At 38.9% G+C, this 15,093-nt stretch overlaps 1 protein-coding gene across 2 annotated transcripts; it reads right to left on the bottom strand.

Moving 5' to 3' along the window:
- Positions 1–3,663: 3,663 nt before the first annotated feature.
- On the bottom strand, positions 3,664–12,835 carry PSMD12 (proteasome 26S subunit, non-ATPase 12; the record flags this gene model as incomplete). Of its 2 annotated transcripts, XM_082008343.1 has the most annotated exons (11): positions 12,629–12,835; positions 10,793–10,852; positions 10,418–10,546; positions 8,921–9,028; positions 7,922–8,026; positions 7,332–7,481; positions 7,037–7,171; positions 6,367–6,479; positions 5,812–5,986; positions 5,225–5,302; positions 3,664–3,873 (listed from the first exon to the last, which is right to left on the bottom strand). In XM_082008343.1, exons 1-11 carry the CDS (start codon positions 12,734–12,736, stop codon positions 3,664–3,666), a joined length of 1,371 nt encoding a protein of 456 aa, XP_081864469.1. In that variant the 5' UTR covers positions 12,737–12,835. The 2 variants fall into 2 exon arrangements, with proteins under 2 accessions (XP_081864469.1, XP_081864470.1); XM_082008344.1 differs by lacking the exon at positions 10,793–10,852.
- Positions 12,836–15,093: the final 2,258 nt, after the last annotated feature.

The raw sequence follows: 15,093 nt of genomic DNA, 5'->3' as shown, positions 1-15,093 counted from the left end.
CTCAGGGCTGCTAGGCTCCCTGCCATGAAGCTAAGATCTAAGCAGAGCTCTGAAAGGTGTGGCACAGATTCTGGAGGAGTTGGAAACTCAGAAACCCTCTCACTTGCTTCAGGGCTAATGGAGAGCTGGTAGCCAAAAAGCCCTACAGTCCTGGCTCGCCCATGAGCTACACACTTGGAATCACAGCTATACCTTGGTTTCTACATTTTTAAAACAATACTATTTTAATTACTTCAAACTTACACTTTTTTTTATTTCTCCTCAGACTTTTGCTTTCACAGGAAATGCAGAAAATCAAGTTCCATTCTATGATAAAGTTCACTCCTGCTTCTGGGAACTGGCATTTCTTGAATTCCAGTACAGAAAACCCCATTTTCAATCAGCTTCACTCATGATGTCTAACTTCAGAATACAGGAAAAACCATTACAATTAACATGTAAAAGTAATAAGCACATAATAGAATACATTCAGCACCAAATTGCCTCTCTGACCCTGCAGCCTAACATCCCAGCAGGCATCTAGAGCAGTTTCCACCTCTGAGAAACAAAACAACAGGAGGCCTTTCTCAACAGAAGTTCCAGACTGATTGCAGTAAGAGAAGCAATGTTTTTATTGTCTTAGCACACTGGACCTTTATAAATTTTTGAACTCCCTCTCAGAAGCAGCAGTCATGGGAAACTAACAGAAGCTGAGTGGTTTACCCTCTGCCACAAACACGTTAGTGGTAGACTTGAGGTTAGATAGCAACAGTAATTCTTAGTCTTACTAAACAATAAAGCAAACTGTTTCTAGGCAGCCATTAATGTCTGATTGTTAGACTGAAGAATAGCAAGTTTTGATTTTCCAGCATGAAGATTCCCCTGGAATTCCTCCAGAGTCCTCTAATGAACAGATGATCTCAACTTTAATATTCATAATTATCCAAGGATAACATTTCTTCAGTGGGGACTCTTTAAACACATAGAATTTTTAGAGCAAGTAATAGTCAAACTAATTCTTACTCATTTTTTTTCCTTTGATCCACAAAATGAGAGTATTGAGAGGCACAGAGCAATAAGGGGATGTTGAAGGTACACTGAGGAGATAGGAACTACAGAGTTCAAATTAATGTGATGGTTTGATCCCACATTGTCAAGATCAAACGTCTTCAATTTCAGTGCTTTTTTTTTTTTTTTAAGAAGCCAGCATGCCTTTACGTTGACCTTTAAATTGCTCATGGAGGAGTTGCATCTGACATATATCTGCATTCTTGAGATGAACTAGCACGGGAAGTTTACACCTTGTCTTTTTTCCCCAGCAACCTGAATGTGGCAACCTTTTCCAGAGACTCAAGATACACCTTTCATTTTCATTAATAGTAGTCTGCCAAAAAAAACAAAAAAACTGTAGGCTAAATTAGTAGATTCCTTTCCACTCACTTGGGCTTACTGTACAGCCTAATAATTCTACAATTTTGTTTTAAAACTCCTCTTTTGAGATATGTGGGGAGGCAAACCCCGAGGGATTCTTGCTTCTGGCACCAGGTACTAGGTACACAACAAGTGTATCTCACTCTGAGGATAGTTAGGTAGGGAGTTTTCCTTGGGCAGTATGTCATCAAACCAAGATGTGGTGTAAGTGAAGTCAGTGAGGACAAAAATCTATTTTGGACCAAAAGGCAACAAGCTTGATCAGTGTGGATCTCTGGTATGAATACAGGCCATGAAAGTGAACCTCCATAATCCTTCTGAACTGAGTTTTAAGGAGATACCTGGACTGTTGAAAGAGTGCTTCCATGTTCTTTCCAATGCTGACAGCAGTAGGTAGTAGCATGGGGAGAGAAACCACTTTCTCTCTGTAACAAACTCATGTTCTAAATGCAAAAAGGGCAGCAAAGAGGGATCTAGTTAGGCCCGAGAGGGAGTAGGATCTGCAAGAACCCCAGAAAGTAGGGCCAGGGAACCACTGAACTCTCACACTCCAGCATAAAAAGGAAAAGAGGGGTGGCTGGGGAAACAGGTCCAGTATCTCTGGTAGAAATGTCACAGAATCCATAAGCTTAAATGCTTCAGATTGAAGATCCCAAACCAGATTTGCAAAAGGAATAAAAAGGTTTATTATGAGAAGAATGGGGAGAGGCAACTTGCCACTTCCCCTGATGACCTACTGTTCCCCTTTCTAACACCTCTTGCCTCAGTTTCTGCAAGATTGATTTTTTTCAGTTGACAAGGTCAAAACTGAAGTAACTTTTTTCGTTATACTAGCACCAGCCAGTTTTGCTTATGCAACTAAGGCTAGCCTCACAAAGACCGGTACATCCCATTCTCAGACATGGCTGTGACAAGATTTTACACTACTTGTACAATTTGGATTGTAATACAATTTAGGAAGTTAGATGGTAGCATTCTATGCATTCTAAACAGTCTGTTCCTCTTTCTCCCTTCTCTCACTGATAGTTCAGCTGTTTTTCTGTTGCATAAATGTAGTGAGCTAGGTTAGTATGGCTTGATAAATTACTTGCCTCCAAAGTGACATTCGCAGGTTTCCCTTAAATGTCCGAATGTCCTATGCCCAAAGCCTACATTTCAAATGCAAATCACTGCTTCGAAGCTTCCATCTTTTCCTGTCCCTTCACAGACTTCCCTCATTCAAAATCACTGTCTAAAGTTTCCTGACTTACTGTGTATTCATAATTACCTGTGCTAAGAGTGTTAGTCTGAATAATGTTCAGTGTGCTTTTAAAGAGACAGAATTTATATACATCTCAATACATCATTTGCTATTATAGTCTCTACGTAATTGATTACAAACCGAATAGTTACCTATGGCTAGCATTAAAAATCATTAAAAACAGAGCAAATCAATAAAAGTTCCATTGATTCTTACTATACTATTTGTGCTACTATTTTACTTTCTTAAAAAAACAAAACAGGGACATGCGGAAAAATATACAGCTTCCCTCCCCTACAAGTAGGTTAAAGCAAATAATAGGACCTTATCTTGTCTGAATATAACAACATTCAATTATGAGAAACAGCAGCTTTGAAGTACTAACTTAGTTAACTGCATAATTGCTATTGTAGCCATTACAAACTGGAACTACAAAAGAGTGAAAATTAGTGACTTGCACCAAGCAGACGAGATTCAGGTAGATTTCTCACTCATCTCAGAATTCATTAATAAAGCCTATCTGTAGTCCCAAACCACAAGAAATAGCATTATTCTTAAGCATGAACACTCAGAATTTTGTTCCAACAGCATCTTCACGTAACGTTATCATATTATCATTAAAAGTTACCTCAAGGCATGCTACTGTAAAACCCTAGGATTTTATTATTTACAGTGTATCATCTCAATCACAGCCTCAAAAATAGTCCTGTAATGAAATAACCACAGAATTATGTGTTAGATAAATATATACATGGAGAAAAAGAAATCACAAGACTATTATACAGGCAATACAGTTTTATTTATGTTCTTTCACCAATTGTAGCAAAAACATTTAACAACTCAATGAATAATCAAGGGAACTTAATTGTCAACAGGTATTTCAGAATTATGTTCTAAATTTTAGACCAGGAAGGCTTGGCAGGGAGAAAACAAACCATATACACACTGTAATAATAGTCTCTATTATGAAGATTTAACGCCTTCTTTAAAAGCACTGAGATTACTGAGGCACCTTACTGCAGGTTATGTATCATCTCCTCTTTGGCAATGAGATGTGTGGTTTTGTTAACTAGGGCCATTAGCGAGTTGAGTTTGTGAGACCAGTCATTGAGTATATTGTTTGGGTCCTTAGGCCTCTGAAAATTGATAATTCCTGCCAGCCTGTCTACTTTAGCAAAGATGGTCTTATTAACTACTAGGTTAGACAGGAACTCCTCCGATTCCTGTAAAGACAAACAGCACCAAGTCAAGAAAATAGCATTTTTATCTGTAAAACATCAGAATTCCTCCAAAACAGCATTAAAGAACAGGGAACAAGATTTGTTTATACTTAACAGAAATACAGCTGTAGTAATATTGTACTTAAAAAAAACCACAATACTTTAATATTAAACATGTTGGCACTGCAAAGTACTAGCACAATCTATTTAAAAACTTTTATTTTTTTTATTTGACCTGTATTTCATTATCTTTCATGAAATTAAAAGTTTAATATACTACACCAATAGACTTTTACACTTTGGAGAACTTGGCTACAGAGATACCAGAACAAGCCATCTGACAAGCAAGGCGTAGGAAAACTCAATGATCTTAAAGATCTTTTCCAATCTAAACGATTCTATGAAAATCCATGTGAATTACTGACCATTGTCAAAGAAGGTTTATTCCGAGTTTGTGGAAAAGACAGTTGGGTCTGTCTTTTGACAGACTCTTTGGAAGGCTCTTGTAAACACAGAGGGGGATGACAGCAAGACTACTCGACCCCATGTTCCCAAAGTACAACCATCTATGAACAGGGACATTTAAGGGAGAGAAACCCTGTATCTTCAGTCAATTTTAATCACCCATTGACAAGAACTTTTTAACACTGAAACACAAGACTAAGAAGCTCCAGCATTTAAATGAGACCTTGAATATAAATGAATTTTTAAGAACAGCTTTTGCTTTATGGGCAAATGTATTATGACATTGAGTTCTGCCTGGATTAAAAAACAGTTTTCTAACAGCCATAAAAGCATGAAAATACACTCAGGTCTTCGTATTGACTAGTAAAATGACAAATACTCAGATTAATACTATTACTCCCAACGGACTTTTACACTACTTCTCATAAAAAGAACTCAATGAACTGAAGTTCAATTAATGCTCCCTGTCTATCTCTACAGCACGCTTTGTTCTTCCTGCAAGAGCTGAAAAGCACTAGTAACACAAACAGAGGAATTAGACTAAGGATGATGCCAGGAGCACTACAAGGATAACACAAAGGCAGATACATAGAGATACAACAACAGCCACTGTATCCGTGAACATTCATAAACACACGAGTGCAAACCCTGAGAATTTTGTAACAAACAGCGTTATTTCTACAATGCTATGTCTTTCTGCATTGTCTGTAAAACAAGGCAATGGTGATCTATGGCATCACTTGCAGAGCTTTTTAAGCTAAAAAGAGAACTCAAATTCAAATTAAAAAAGAACGTTACTCTGCTCAATACTTACATTTTTGCCACAAACACATGCACACATACGCATCCACACCCTTTATGAAAGGTAGATAAGCAAAGCCACACTTACATCAACAGACAGATCCAGGAGCTGTGCCATTCTCTTCATTGTAATTCTGGTATAATATTTAGCCATTATTCTAATATTCTGGAATAAAAGTGTTCAGAGTAGAGGGTTATGTGCAAAAAATAATTGAAGCAGGCTGCAAAAATATAAAAGTCAATGTTAAAAGCAGATTAGGCGCTGTAGTGCTCTAACAGCAGTCCAGCATAAAGTATGTGAGGGAGTTGTGAGCAAACAGTTTTGCTTGTAAAAGGTACAAAAGTCTCTACAAATTATTAAGTAAGTAAATCAACTAATTATGAATTTAATACAATGCAAGACTTTCAAGTTTCTGCTCTATTAAACGTGAATGCTAAATCTCACAACTTGAGTGCAATACATTCTTTTTTCTGGAAACTGTGCCAAATAACTATCTATAATAAAGATACACGAGCAAATAAAATGTTGAAAACATAACACAATGGAAAAGGCAACCTATCTGCTGCTTTACAACATGCTTTTTGGATTCTTTGTAACTAAAATATGGCAAGTGAAAAGCATTTTCAGTTGAGGCACTGAATACACTGCTAATGCTTAAAGACAGCCATACTTACATGTTCCACAACTCTATTCTTTAAATCTTTCCATCTCTTTTCACCTTCCTCTGTACAGCCAAAAACATCTGTTGCAGGACTGTCAAGGGATCCTTCTCTCAATTCTTTCCCATATTCTTCAACTAGGGCAGTCCATCGCATCAATTCCATGGTGGTAAATAGTTTTAGGAGGTCTCTAAATGGTTTAGTAAAGTTGATTTACAATTCTGTATTAATAAGGCTCATTTCATACTTAAATAGATCAAAGAAATAATTTTAAATGTTTTAAGTTTATCACCATTAATATTCATTGTTATTCATGAATATACTCAATACTTCACATTATCAGGGACAGCTCAAGTCAGACTGTGTTTCTAATAAAGATCCTTCTCATAAAGAGACATTTATTTTACTGTAGAACATGCCCAATCATGAAAATTTTGCAGTATTTTTCATACAGCATTTAACTGGGAGATTCTTACAGCAGACAGCATAAAGAGATTTCACTTGCCAGCTACTTTGAGAGAGACACTTTTTTTTTTAACCTAAGAATTGTTTGTTAGAAAGAATACTTACTTATACTTCGGGATTTCTTCTAGCTTTTTGTCACTACTAATTCTGTGCACCAGATCAGATTGTTCATTGTCATAAGGTGAAAGAATAACATAAAGAACAACGCTCTTCAGTGCCTGTTTAAGAGGAAAGAGTGTGGTTTTTTCCCATAATTAAACAGAGGAATTGAAAACACTGCTCACAGAGCTTAGAGTTTAACATGTAAAAGGCTTAAGCCCGGCATATTGAAAAATTAAGGTGAAACTGATGTCATCTTGCAGAAATGAACCCTCACCCCACAGTGATACATTTAAATTGATTCAGGTTAACTAAAATTGAAGTATTTAAAATAAATACATGAAAAAAACTATTTTCAAATATGTGCATGCAGTACAGATGTTACAACAGTATCATTTAGACCACCCTTGCACAGCTGTTTCTAATTTCTGCACTTGCATAAAACAGGCATTTTCAAGATTTCAAAGACAATATAATGAAGATCTTAATTATAAATATTAATTTTAAATCAACTTTATCATATCTGTTTTCAACAAACCATTTTGTTAATATGGCCATTTAAAAAAATAAGAACCACAGACCAATGAGCTATTTTATTTGCTGTAAATTGATCTGGTAATGAAATGGATATTTGCCACATGAAAATACAGACATTTTGTATGTAATGGTTTTTTACCTGCTGCCACTTTTCACTTTCAGCCTGGATACATGGTGTATCATAAATGGCTCTGTAGTGCTTACAGATGGAGAGGTAGGAGCCTTCATGTTGATCCAGCTGGATCATTAAGTTGTAGTATTTCAACTTTAGTTTCTGAAACAGTATTAAACAGTAAAATTAATTAATAAATCATGTAAATGAAATCCAACTGGATCCCAGAAAAGAGAGGGATTCAAATACACTTGGACCTGAACAGAGGAATGTCAGATTAAAAGGGGGGGGGAGGGGGCCCAGAAATCCTCTCATGACTTACTTCTGTGTTTTCTTCTTGAAAAAATTTTGTATTAATTTTTTTGCTGATAATTTGAGTCCGAATATAGTCTTTTACAGCTAGACAGAGTCTCATCTGCTCCAGGATAAATTCTACACGTTCTTTCTTTTCCATTGAACCATAGGTTTCCACCTAAAATGAAAATGTAACTATTTAACACTGTCAAAGTCAAATCAAGTGAAGTCTCAATTGTGCAAGAAGACTGGGAGGTTGTCGGGGGGGGGGGGGGCAACAAAACAAAACAGAAAAACACAGCTATTCCAGCGCAAGTGAAAATGGAGAAAAGGTTATTCAATTTTAAATTGTAACCCCCACTTACACCAGAAGAATCCACTAAACTCAGTGCACTACCTAGAGAATTGAAATCTGTTTTCCAAATGGGAAATATTCTATGTAACTAACCATGAGACTAACAAAAGCCGTTAAAACTGAATTACACTTTCACTAATAACAGTTAATCTCATTCCAGGCATTTCTTCAGATGTACCTGATTAAGTTTCTAAATGATAATATAAGAGCAGTCAGAATTAATTTTTACTGCTGACGCAATTTTGAGTAACGTGGTGTGTTACCTGCAATTCTTGCAGAATAGAGGCAGCCTCTTTCACTTCACCATTCTGTTCTTTTATTGTTGCAAGCGTCTTTGTCAGGCGAGCACGTTCAATTTCCACATATATCTGAAATCAGTAGCAGTAGTTTAAACACTGGAATTTTCTAAAGAGTGCAAACTCTAAGACCACAACCCCACTAAGACATATATTTGATGTTTTCATACAACCAATTAATTCCTTGTGTATCCATACACTGTACTGATATTATCCACGACACACAGAGATAAAATACAATGGCTAGTTGATACACCAGAAGTATTTGGACCAAATTAATCTAAAAATGAAGTTAAGACTTTAATGAATGTGTACTAAGTACTGCTGTTTGCATTATTTCCCTTACTCCTAACCAGCCAGAAAGCAACAGTTAACAATTCAGACTAACTTTGAACAGGCAAAAGCCGTAACATTAATACAAATTTGCCTTAATCCAGAATTGTTTATTTTCCTAAAGAAAAAGGAGTATCATGTAAATAATTAACTTGGTATTATGCTTTGATATCACCTTCTGGTTACCGTAACTGTATGTAACACCTTGCTAAGTGCAGGAGAAATTAAACTAAACCTGCCCATTTCTCTAAGAAATTCAAATACATAACGTTTTAAAAAGTGAAAAATAAATGGCATTTTAAAACTCTGAAATGTATTATTAATCATATCAATAATACATCCAAATATCTACATTATGGAAATATGATCAGCGTTTCAGCAAATTATTTAAATATGAAACTGGAAAAATATTTGCAGTCTTTCGGGAAGAAATACACTACTTGGCTTCTCAAGTTAATTTCAAAATTACTTTCGCTTGTATTTCACAGAATCATTAAGGTTGGAAAAGATCTTTAAGATCATCGCTCAAATTTTGAACAAGATTAAAAAATAACGTTAAGAAGCTATGCTTTTATAAAAGGTGAACATTTTTATTCTACCTTTTAGACATTCAGTCTTAAAACAAAATCTTACTTTTCCTTCTGTAACCATACGCAACGTGTCAATTAAGCGCAGTTTGACTGGTAAGTCTGTGATGTCTTCAACGTAAGTGCAGCACTGCTGGACCATTTTAGCAACTGCCTAGTACAATAACAGAAAAGAAGAACATACCATGTTTTTAGATTTCGCAAATGCATTCAAACTGTAACACTCAGAGTTAAGTACTAAATAGTTTCATATCAAACTAAAGAGACTCATTTCAACAAAAAGCATGCAAGATGTATCTCATCACTTTGATTCATAAAAATGTGTAAAATGATGCTAGCGACTGATGCTAGAAGTCAAATGTGATGCTGTTCTGTCATTTCTTTCATCTCAGTTTTTCCAATGATATTCAAAATAATTAATCCCATGCGTTTCTCTCTTGAAAACTAGTACTCCTCTTCTGCCAGATCCACACGACTCTCACATGGACTGACAAAACTTACCTGTTTGCCCTAAGACCTGCATGGTTAAAGGAAGGTGTATCTTCTTAAGTGTGAGCACTACCCCTTCTCTTTAGGACACCTGTAGATTTTTCAGAAGGAAGAGGGGTAATTATTTCTGACTGATGCTTTCCCATCTCTGCATATTGCCAAACAGGCACTACTAAGCTATCATCCTTCAGTGGCAAGCACAGATATTGGTATATGTTGTTCTGGTAATGATGCTAACAAAGGTGTTACAATTATTGTTACTTCTTATTGTTACTTGTTATTGTTACTTCTAAAAACAAAAAAGAATAAAAACAACCCACCAGAATGAAACTTCTGGAAACTTCTTCCTCAAGGGGAAAAATTCAGCTGAAATGATCCAAGTCTTCAGCCACAGTTCGTGCAAGTTAGAGAACTAAACTATACTCCCATACAAACTCCTAAAGTTTCTGCACATTAAAAAGTAGGTAACCTTTTTCTTCCTAAAGCAATGATGCCATTAAAATTACCTGCTGCAGACTTCTAATTAAGTCAAACTAAACACACAGTGCAATAAACTTTGTATCTTCTTAAATGCAAATGCCTTCAGCTATCCTGACAGAAGATTTCTCAGACAGAACTAAATTCCAGAGTATGACACTTTCAAAAGGAGGCATGTAAAGCATACACTTTATTTGATCACAATAAATGGCAACAACTGTGTTTAATGTTCACCTCATGTGAACATGAAAAATTAAGAATATGTCTACAATACAGACCGTAGAGAAGTGTAAAGATGAACTACCATCTGAAAGCACCGGTATGCACAAAAGCAGAAATGTCACAGCTGTGCTGCCAAGAATGGCAAGCTGGAGCTTGGGCATAAGGTGAAGACAGACCAATTCCAGATATCAGTTTCATTATTAGCTTTTAAATGTCTACCAAAAAACAGCAGCAGATGCTAGTAACATATAGCCAGGCAGGTGCTACAAAGTCAGGAAAGTCCCTATGCACAAGGGGGAATCAGATACATAATACAGCTCCAAATATAATTTTATTTTCAAAGGATTAAATTCACCTGTTTTAACTGACTTCTTCTCTTTGATAGAAGAATAATATTTTCATTAAGAGCGTCCCAGTCTTTAGCTTCATAACACATTTTCACTATGGCAACTAAGATACGGGATGTGGAGACCATGTCAGATGCCTGTAACAAACAACCAACATATTAGTGATGGGATCAACAACTTGCAGACCTTTATCACTTGCACTTCTATTATACAAAGGGTAAAAAACTGATTATATCTAGCCTTACTGATTTTCTTTTTAAAGAAAAGAACAGCAAAAGGGAAAGAAAGACTGATACTCCAATTCCCTTCACGACTTTATGCAGTGGAGTAAAGGGGTGTGGAGGACAACCCAGCGTAAATGTTGCACATCGTATGGTACTTACCGTTCGCGTTTGTTTTTCCAAGGAGAGAAGGTTTTCAATTACTTCTTGCAATCTTCCTTCCTAATACGACAGGCAAAGAATTATCACCATGAGTGAAGAATACAACTCTATTTAAATTGAGAGAAGCTCTAATTCTCATGTAAGTAAAACACATATAACTAGCCTGTACACTTATTTTTTAAGTATTTTACTTCTTAAAAAAAGAAACATACATAGTTAACTTTAAATATATGGTTCTAGACATAGATTAAACTGCAAAGGTACTAGTTCCATTTTGCCCAATACATGCTATAAATTGTCTGTCTTGAGTGAGAAACCTAGCAAGTTTCAGACAGGTTTGTTTAGCTCACGTACATTGAGCTAGATGAATGACTGATTTCCTTCCTCGCCAAAAGAAAGCTTTAAGTGAGAACAGATATGCAGTTAGATACCTCGGCCAAAAAATTGGTTTACTATTAGTTTCATCCACATTCATCATATCTTAATTACATATTATAGAAAGCATAAACTACATGCCTTACAACCTAATCATGGAATTACCGTAGTCCTGCTTTTTGAGTTTTGAAAACAATTAACTCCTCCAAGCAATTTGCCTTTGCTTGGAGGAGTTAAAGATACCACAATGTACTTTCAGTCCTAAGTTGTAATTCCTAGCAAGTATCTTGTAAAAAAATGTTAGTATGGGAGAAATTGTTACAGCCTATGGCAATTGTGGGGCTGCAAAAAAGTTAGAAACTAGAAAATCAGTAACAAAAAAAATTAAATTTGTTTCTGAAGTGTACCTACTGTACTGAAATATTCAAACTATGTACAATGGTTTGTCAAGGACGTGCTCTTACTGCCACAAAATTTACATGTTACGCGGCAATGAAACATGGTCATGGTGTCCATACCTACGCCGAGCTGTGCCTGTAGGATAAAACACCTGTGCCCACTCTCCATATAATACAGTCTTAAGATAGTGTAAGATGCAATTTACTTATCTTAAGGCTATTACCTACAATATACAATATAGTACAACATGTCTATCACAACGAGACACGTGGATCAAGGGGAGCATTTGCAGCATGTAAAGAATCAGATGCCATCCTACTGGGATGGAACATAACAGCAAATCCAATCTGTCTGTTCTGAGGTCTGAGATGTGTAAGAATCTCTACACTACAGAACAAGTCCATAAAAAATCCTTAGGGTACACCATAGGTGTGACTACCTCTATGATCCCATCAGCAAGACAATCTGTGGTCGCCTACGGCTGGGTGCACACAGATGTTTGCTCAGCAGATGCCAGGCAGCCTATCGGCCTGCCATAGCTCTGGCCCTCCAGTACAGTCTTTTGCGGCACGTACACACCCCAGGTAGAAGGACGCAAAGCGCTGCCTGTCCAGCCTGACACCGGATCAATTACAGGAAGGCAGCTTGGGCACACAGCAGTCCCAGAATGAACAAGCACCTACGTGTCTGCCCAGCCGCGCTGCCCGCGGAAAGTGGCAGCAGAGAGAAGCCACATCCCTTCTGGTGGGCTCGGGCCTTCCCATCCCCTTACCCGCCAGGCTGCACCCCGACATCTCCTCTCGCCTCCCTCACCGCCCTCCTGCCCACCCTTCCACTCGCTGCCAATGAAACGATACAGCAGCCCCTACTTCTCCTCTTCCCCAGCCCGGCACGGGAGGGCCCGAGCCCCGGACCCCTCAGCACCGGATCGGGTGACGAGAGGCGGCTGCAGGTCGCGCCGCATGTCCCCCCGCCACCGGGCCGCCTCCCCGAGCGCGGCCTAGCGCGCCCCACGCCATGACTCAGCCCATCCGCACCGCCGGGCTTTCCCCCTCCCCTCACCTGTGCCAGCCGCTCGCACTCGGGCAGCCGTTGGTCCACTGTCGCGCTGTAATCCACCTCCATTTTCACGATACGGCCATCGGCCCGCTCCGCACCGCCCTCCGCCATCTCCCCGGCTCCGCGTCCCCCCTCGAACACACACCGGAAGCAGCCAGGCCCTGCGCGCAGGCACGGCCGGGGCAGCCCGGCAGAAGGCCCCGCTCTGCGCCAAACAGGCGCTGCCGAAGCAGCCCTGGGCACCTCAGGACCCAGGGTGGGCCGGGGCTGAGAGGAGGTGTCAACCCTGAGGGGTTCGGCCCCTTCCGCGGCCCTCGGCCTGCGGGCGGCCTGGGAGGTCGCTCCAGCCACTGCTAAGCCCCGGCCTGAGGGACACCCCTCCGCCCCAGGGGACTGCTCCAGGCACCCAGGAGCGGCGGCTGGCGCTAGATGTGGGGCAGTGGCTTCCCCATGGAGTCCAGTCACGGCCCTCAGCTTGCCCTGTGGCCTCCTGCCTCAGCAGGGGCATGTTTTTTTGGCACATTTGCCGCAGCCACGGTGTTGCTTGTAGCTCGTGTGTCAAGAGCTTGAGACCTTGATACGGCTGGCGGGCGGGGGGGAGGGGGAAGTCAGTAGGGTCGTGGTTTTCTGCTGTTTCCCCACGTTTTGAGAGAACTGTGCCACGTTGACGTGGCAGGCTGCACCACGGTACGGCCTCAGTGGAGGACTCGGCGTATGGTAGCTGGTGATTTCATTGTGGCGATGTCAATGTACCTCCCGTTCCAGCCTTGAGTCGCTTAATCCGGCATTGCTGGAGAGGTGGGAAAAAGGTAGGAAACAAATTATTTTTAAGAGCACAAGGATCCTGATTTTAGACAGCGTTGCACCATCAGTATGTTTGATAAGGTATGAAATGTTGGTGCAACGCTTGTGGCTGTGGATTGCCATCGTCTCCCATTCTAATGCAGAATTCCATACACCACAGAAGTTTTCATTCACTGGACAAATTCAGAGAAACTCATGTTCGCAAGTAAAGAACTCAGAAGGAAATAATGATCAGTCAATGCCCTATAACTTTGGCTGTTATTTAGGACTCCCAGGGAAAAAAAAGTTACCATGAAATTATCTTGTGTTGTGTTACTTTATGACTATACTGCATACGTAATAACACGTTAATGTGGCAAAGGAGTATTTCAGATAACTGTTTCAAATCTTCTGTTTACAGAACTAAAACTGAGTTACTGTATCTGCTACACTGGTGTAAATTCAGAGTAATTCAGTTAAGTGAACTCAGAGCTATAATACTGTATTTTTCAATTGTAATTTTCAACTGTAATTTTCAATACATGCTTCCCAATTAGCACAGCACAGACCATGGACTTTGAGTCACTTTCTGTTTGAACTCAAACTTCATTTAAAAAGTCTAGTAAGAGAATTTATCCATTATCCTTAATAACTTTTAGTTATTAATTGACCTAAGTACTGAAAGTACATGCATGTATCACAGAGAGTATGCAAGTTGTTCTTTCCTAACTCTGGCCATCTATAAATTTTTAGAGAGCTTTGGCTATTTATTTTGAATTGTAAAATCTCTTTCTTTTAGCTTGCTGTAATGTTAGTATAATTTTACAGTTGATGGATAGGGAGCAAGGGCTTTCAGGGAAGTTAAAAGTCAGATACTAATCTAATTGAACATATTTCCATTTGGTAATTTTGGTTCAGACAGTGAGTGATAGAGGAAGAAAATTAATGTTTATTGCAACTGTTCTCTTCCTTTACCTACATGGGTATGCTAGCAGATGAGGAGACACCTTTTGCCTCCAATGTAGACTTCCTGAATGGTTCAAAAAAACTGTAAATTCTTATTCAAAAATCCTTAGCAAAATACCTGAAGAAATAGTTTGACTTTTACAGTCTCTTATTATGAAGTGACATTTTGCTGACACAAGTCCATCTGGAGTTAATGTTCAGCATGATTTAACATACAGTTGTTGTTTTTTCCCCAGGTCAAAAATGAAAGATGAGTGAAAAATGTCTTATTTTTACACCTGATCCTAGAGAGTGTGTTGCAGAGGTAAGAGTCCTAGTTTTTGACAATTCACAGAAAACAACCAACATTGAAGCAGGCATGCTTGCCAGGAATTACCTGGCCAGTTGGAGCTACAAGTTTTCTCTCTCAGCATGTCCTGTAGAAAGCATTTGGTGAGCATGCTATGTAGACAGTCCCAGGACAGTAGTCCTAGTAGGGAGTTGTAGAGGGTATTGCTATGATCACTGTTTTTTTCCCCATGTGTATGTGCAGACAGCACACGACTGAGCTGTGTGTCTGGTAATAAGTATGGGGTGACTGAAGATTTTGCTGCAGGTCTGGGAAGTAATGTTGGTTTCCTTTTTAAGTACCTTCTGGATCTGACATACTACTTTCCACAGATCCGCATGCTTTGTTGTTTTAAACAGAGCTATAAGGTTTGGTTTATGTTGAAAGCATG

Source organism: Phaethon aethereus (assembly GCF_964289735.1).
Source record: "Phaethon aethereus genome assembly, chromosome: 18".
Classification (NCBI taxonomy): domain Eukaryota; kingdom Metazoa; phylum Chordata; class Aves; order Phaethontiformes; family Phaethontidae; genus Phaethon; species Phaethon aethereus.
The sequence above is the reverse complement of the archived record's forward strand: the minus strand, read 5'-3'. Positions and strand labels throughout refer to the sequence as shown.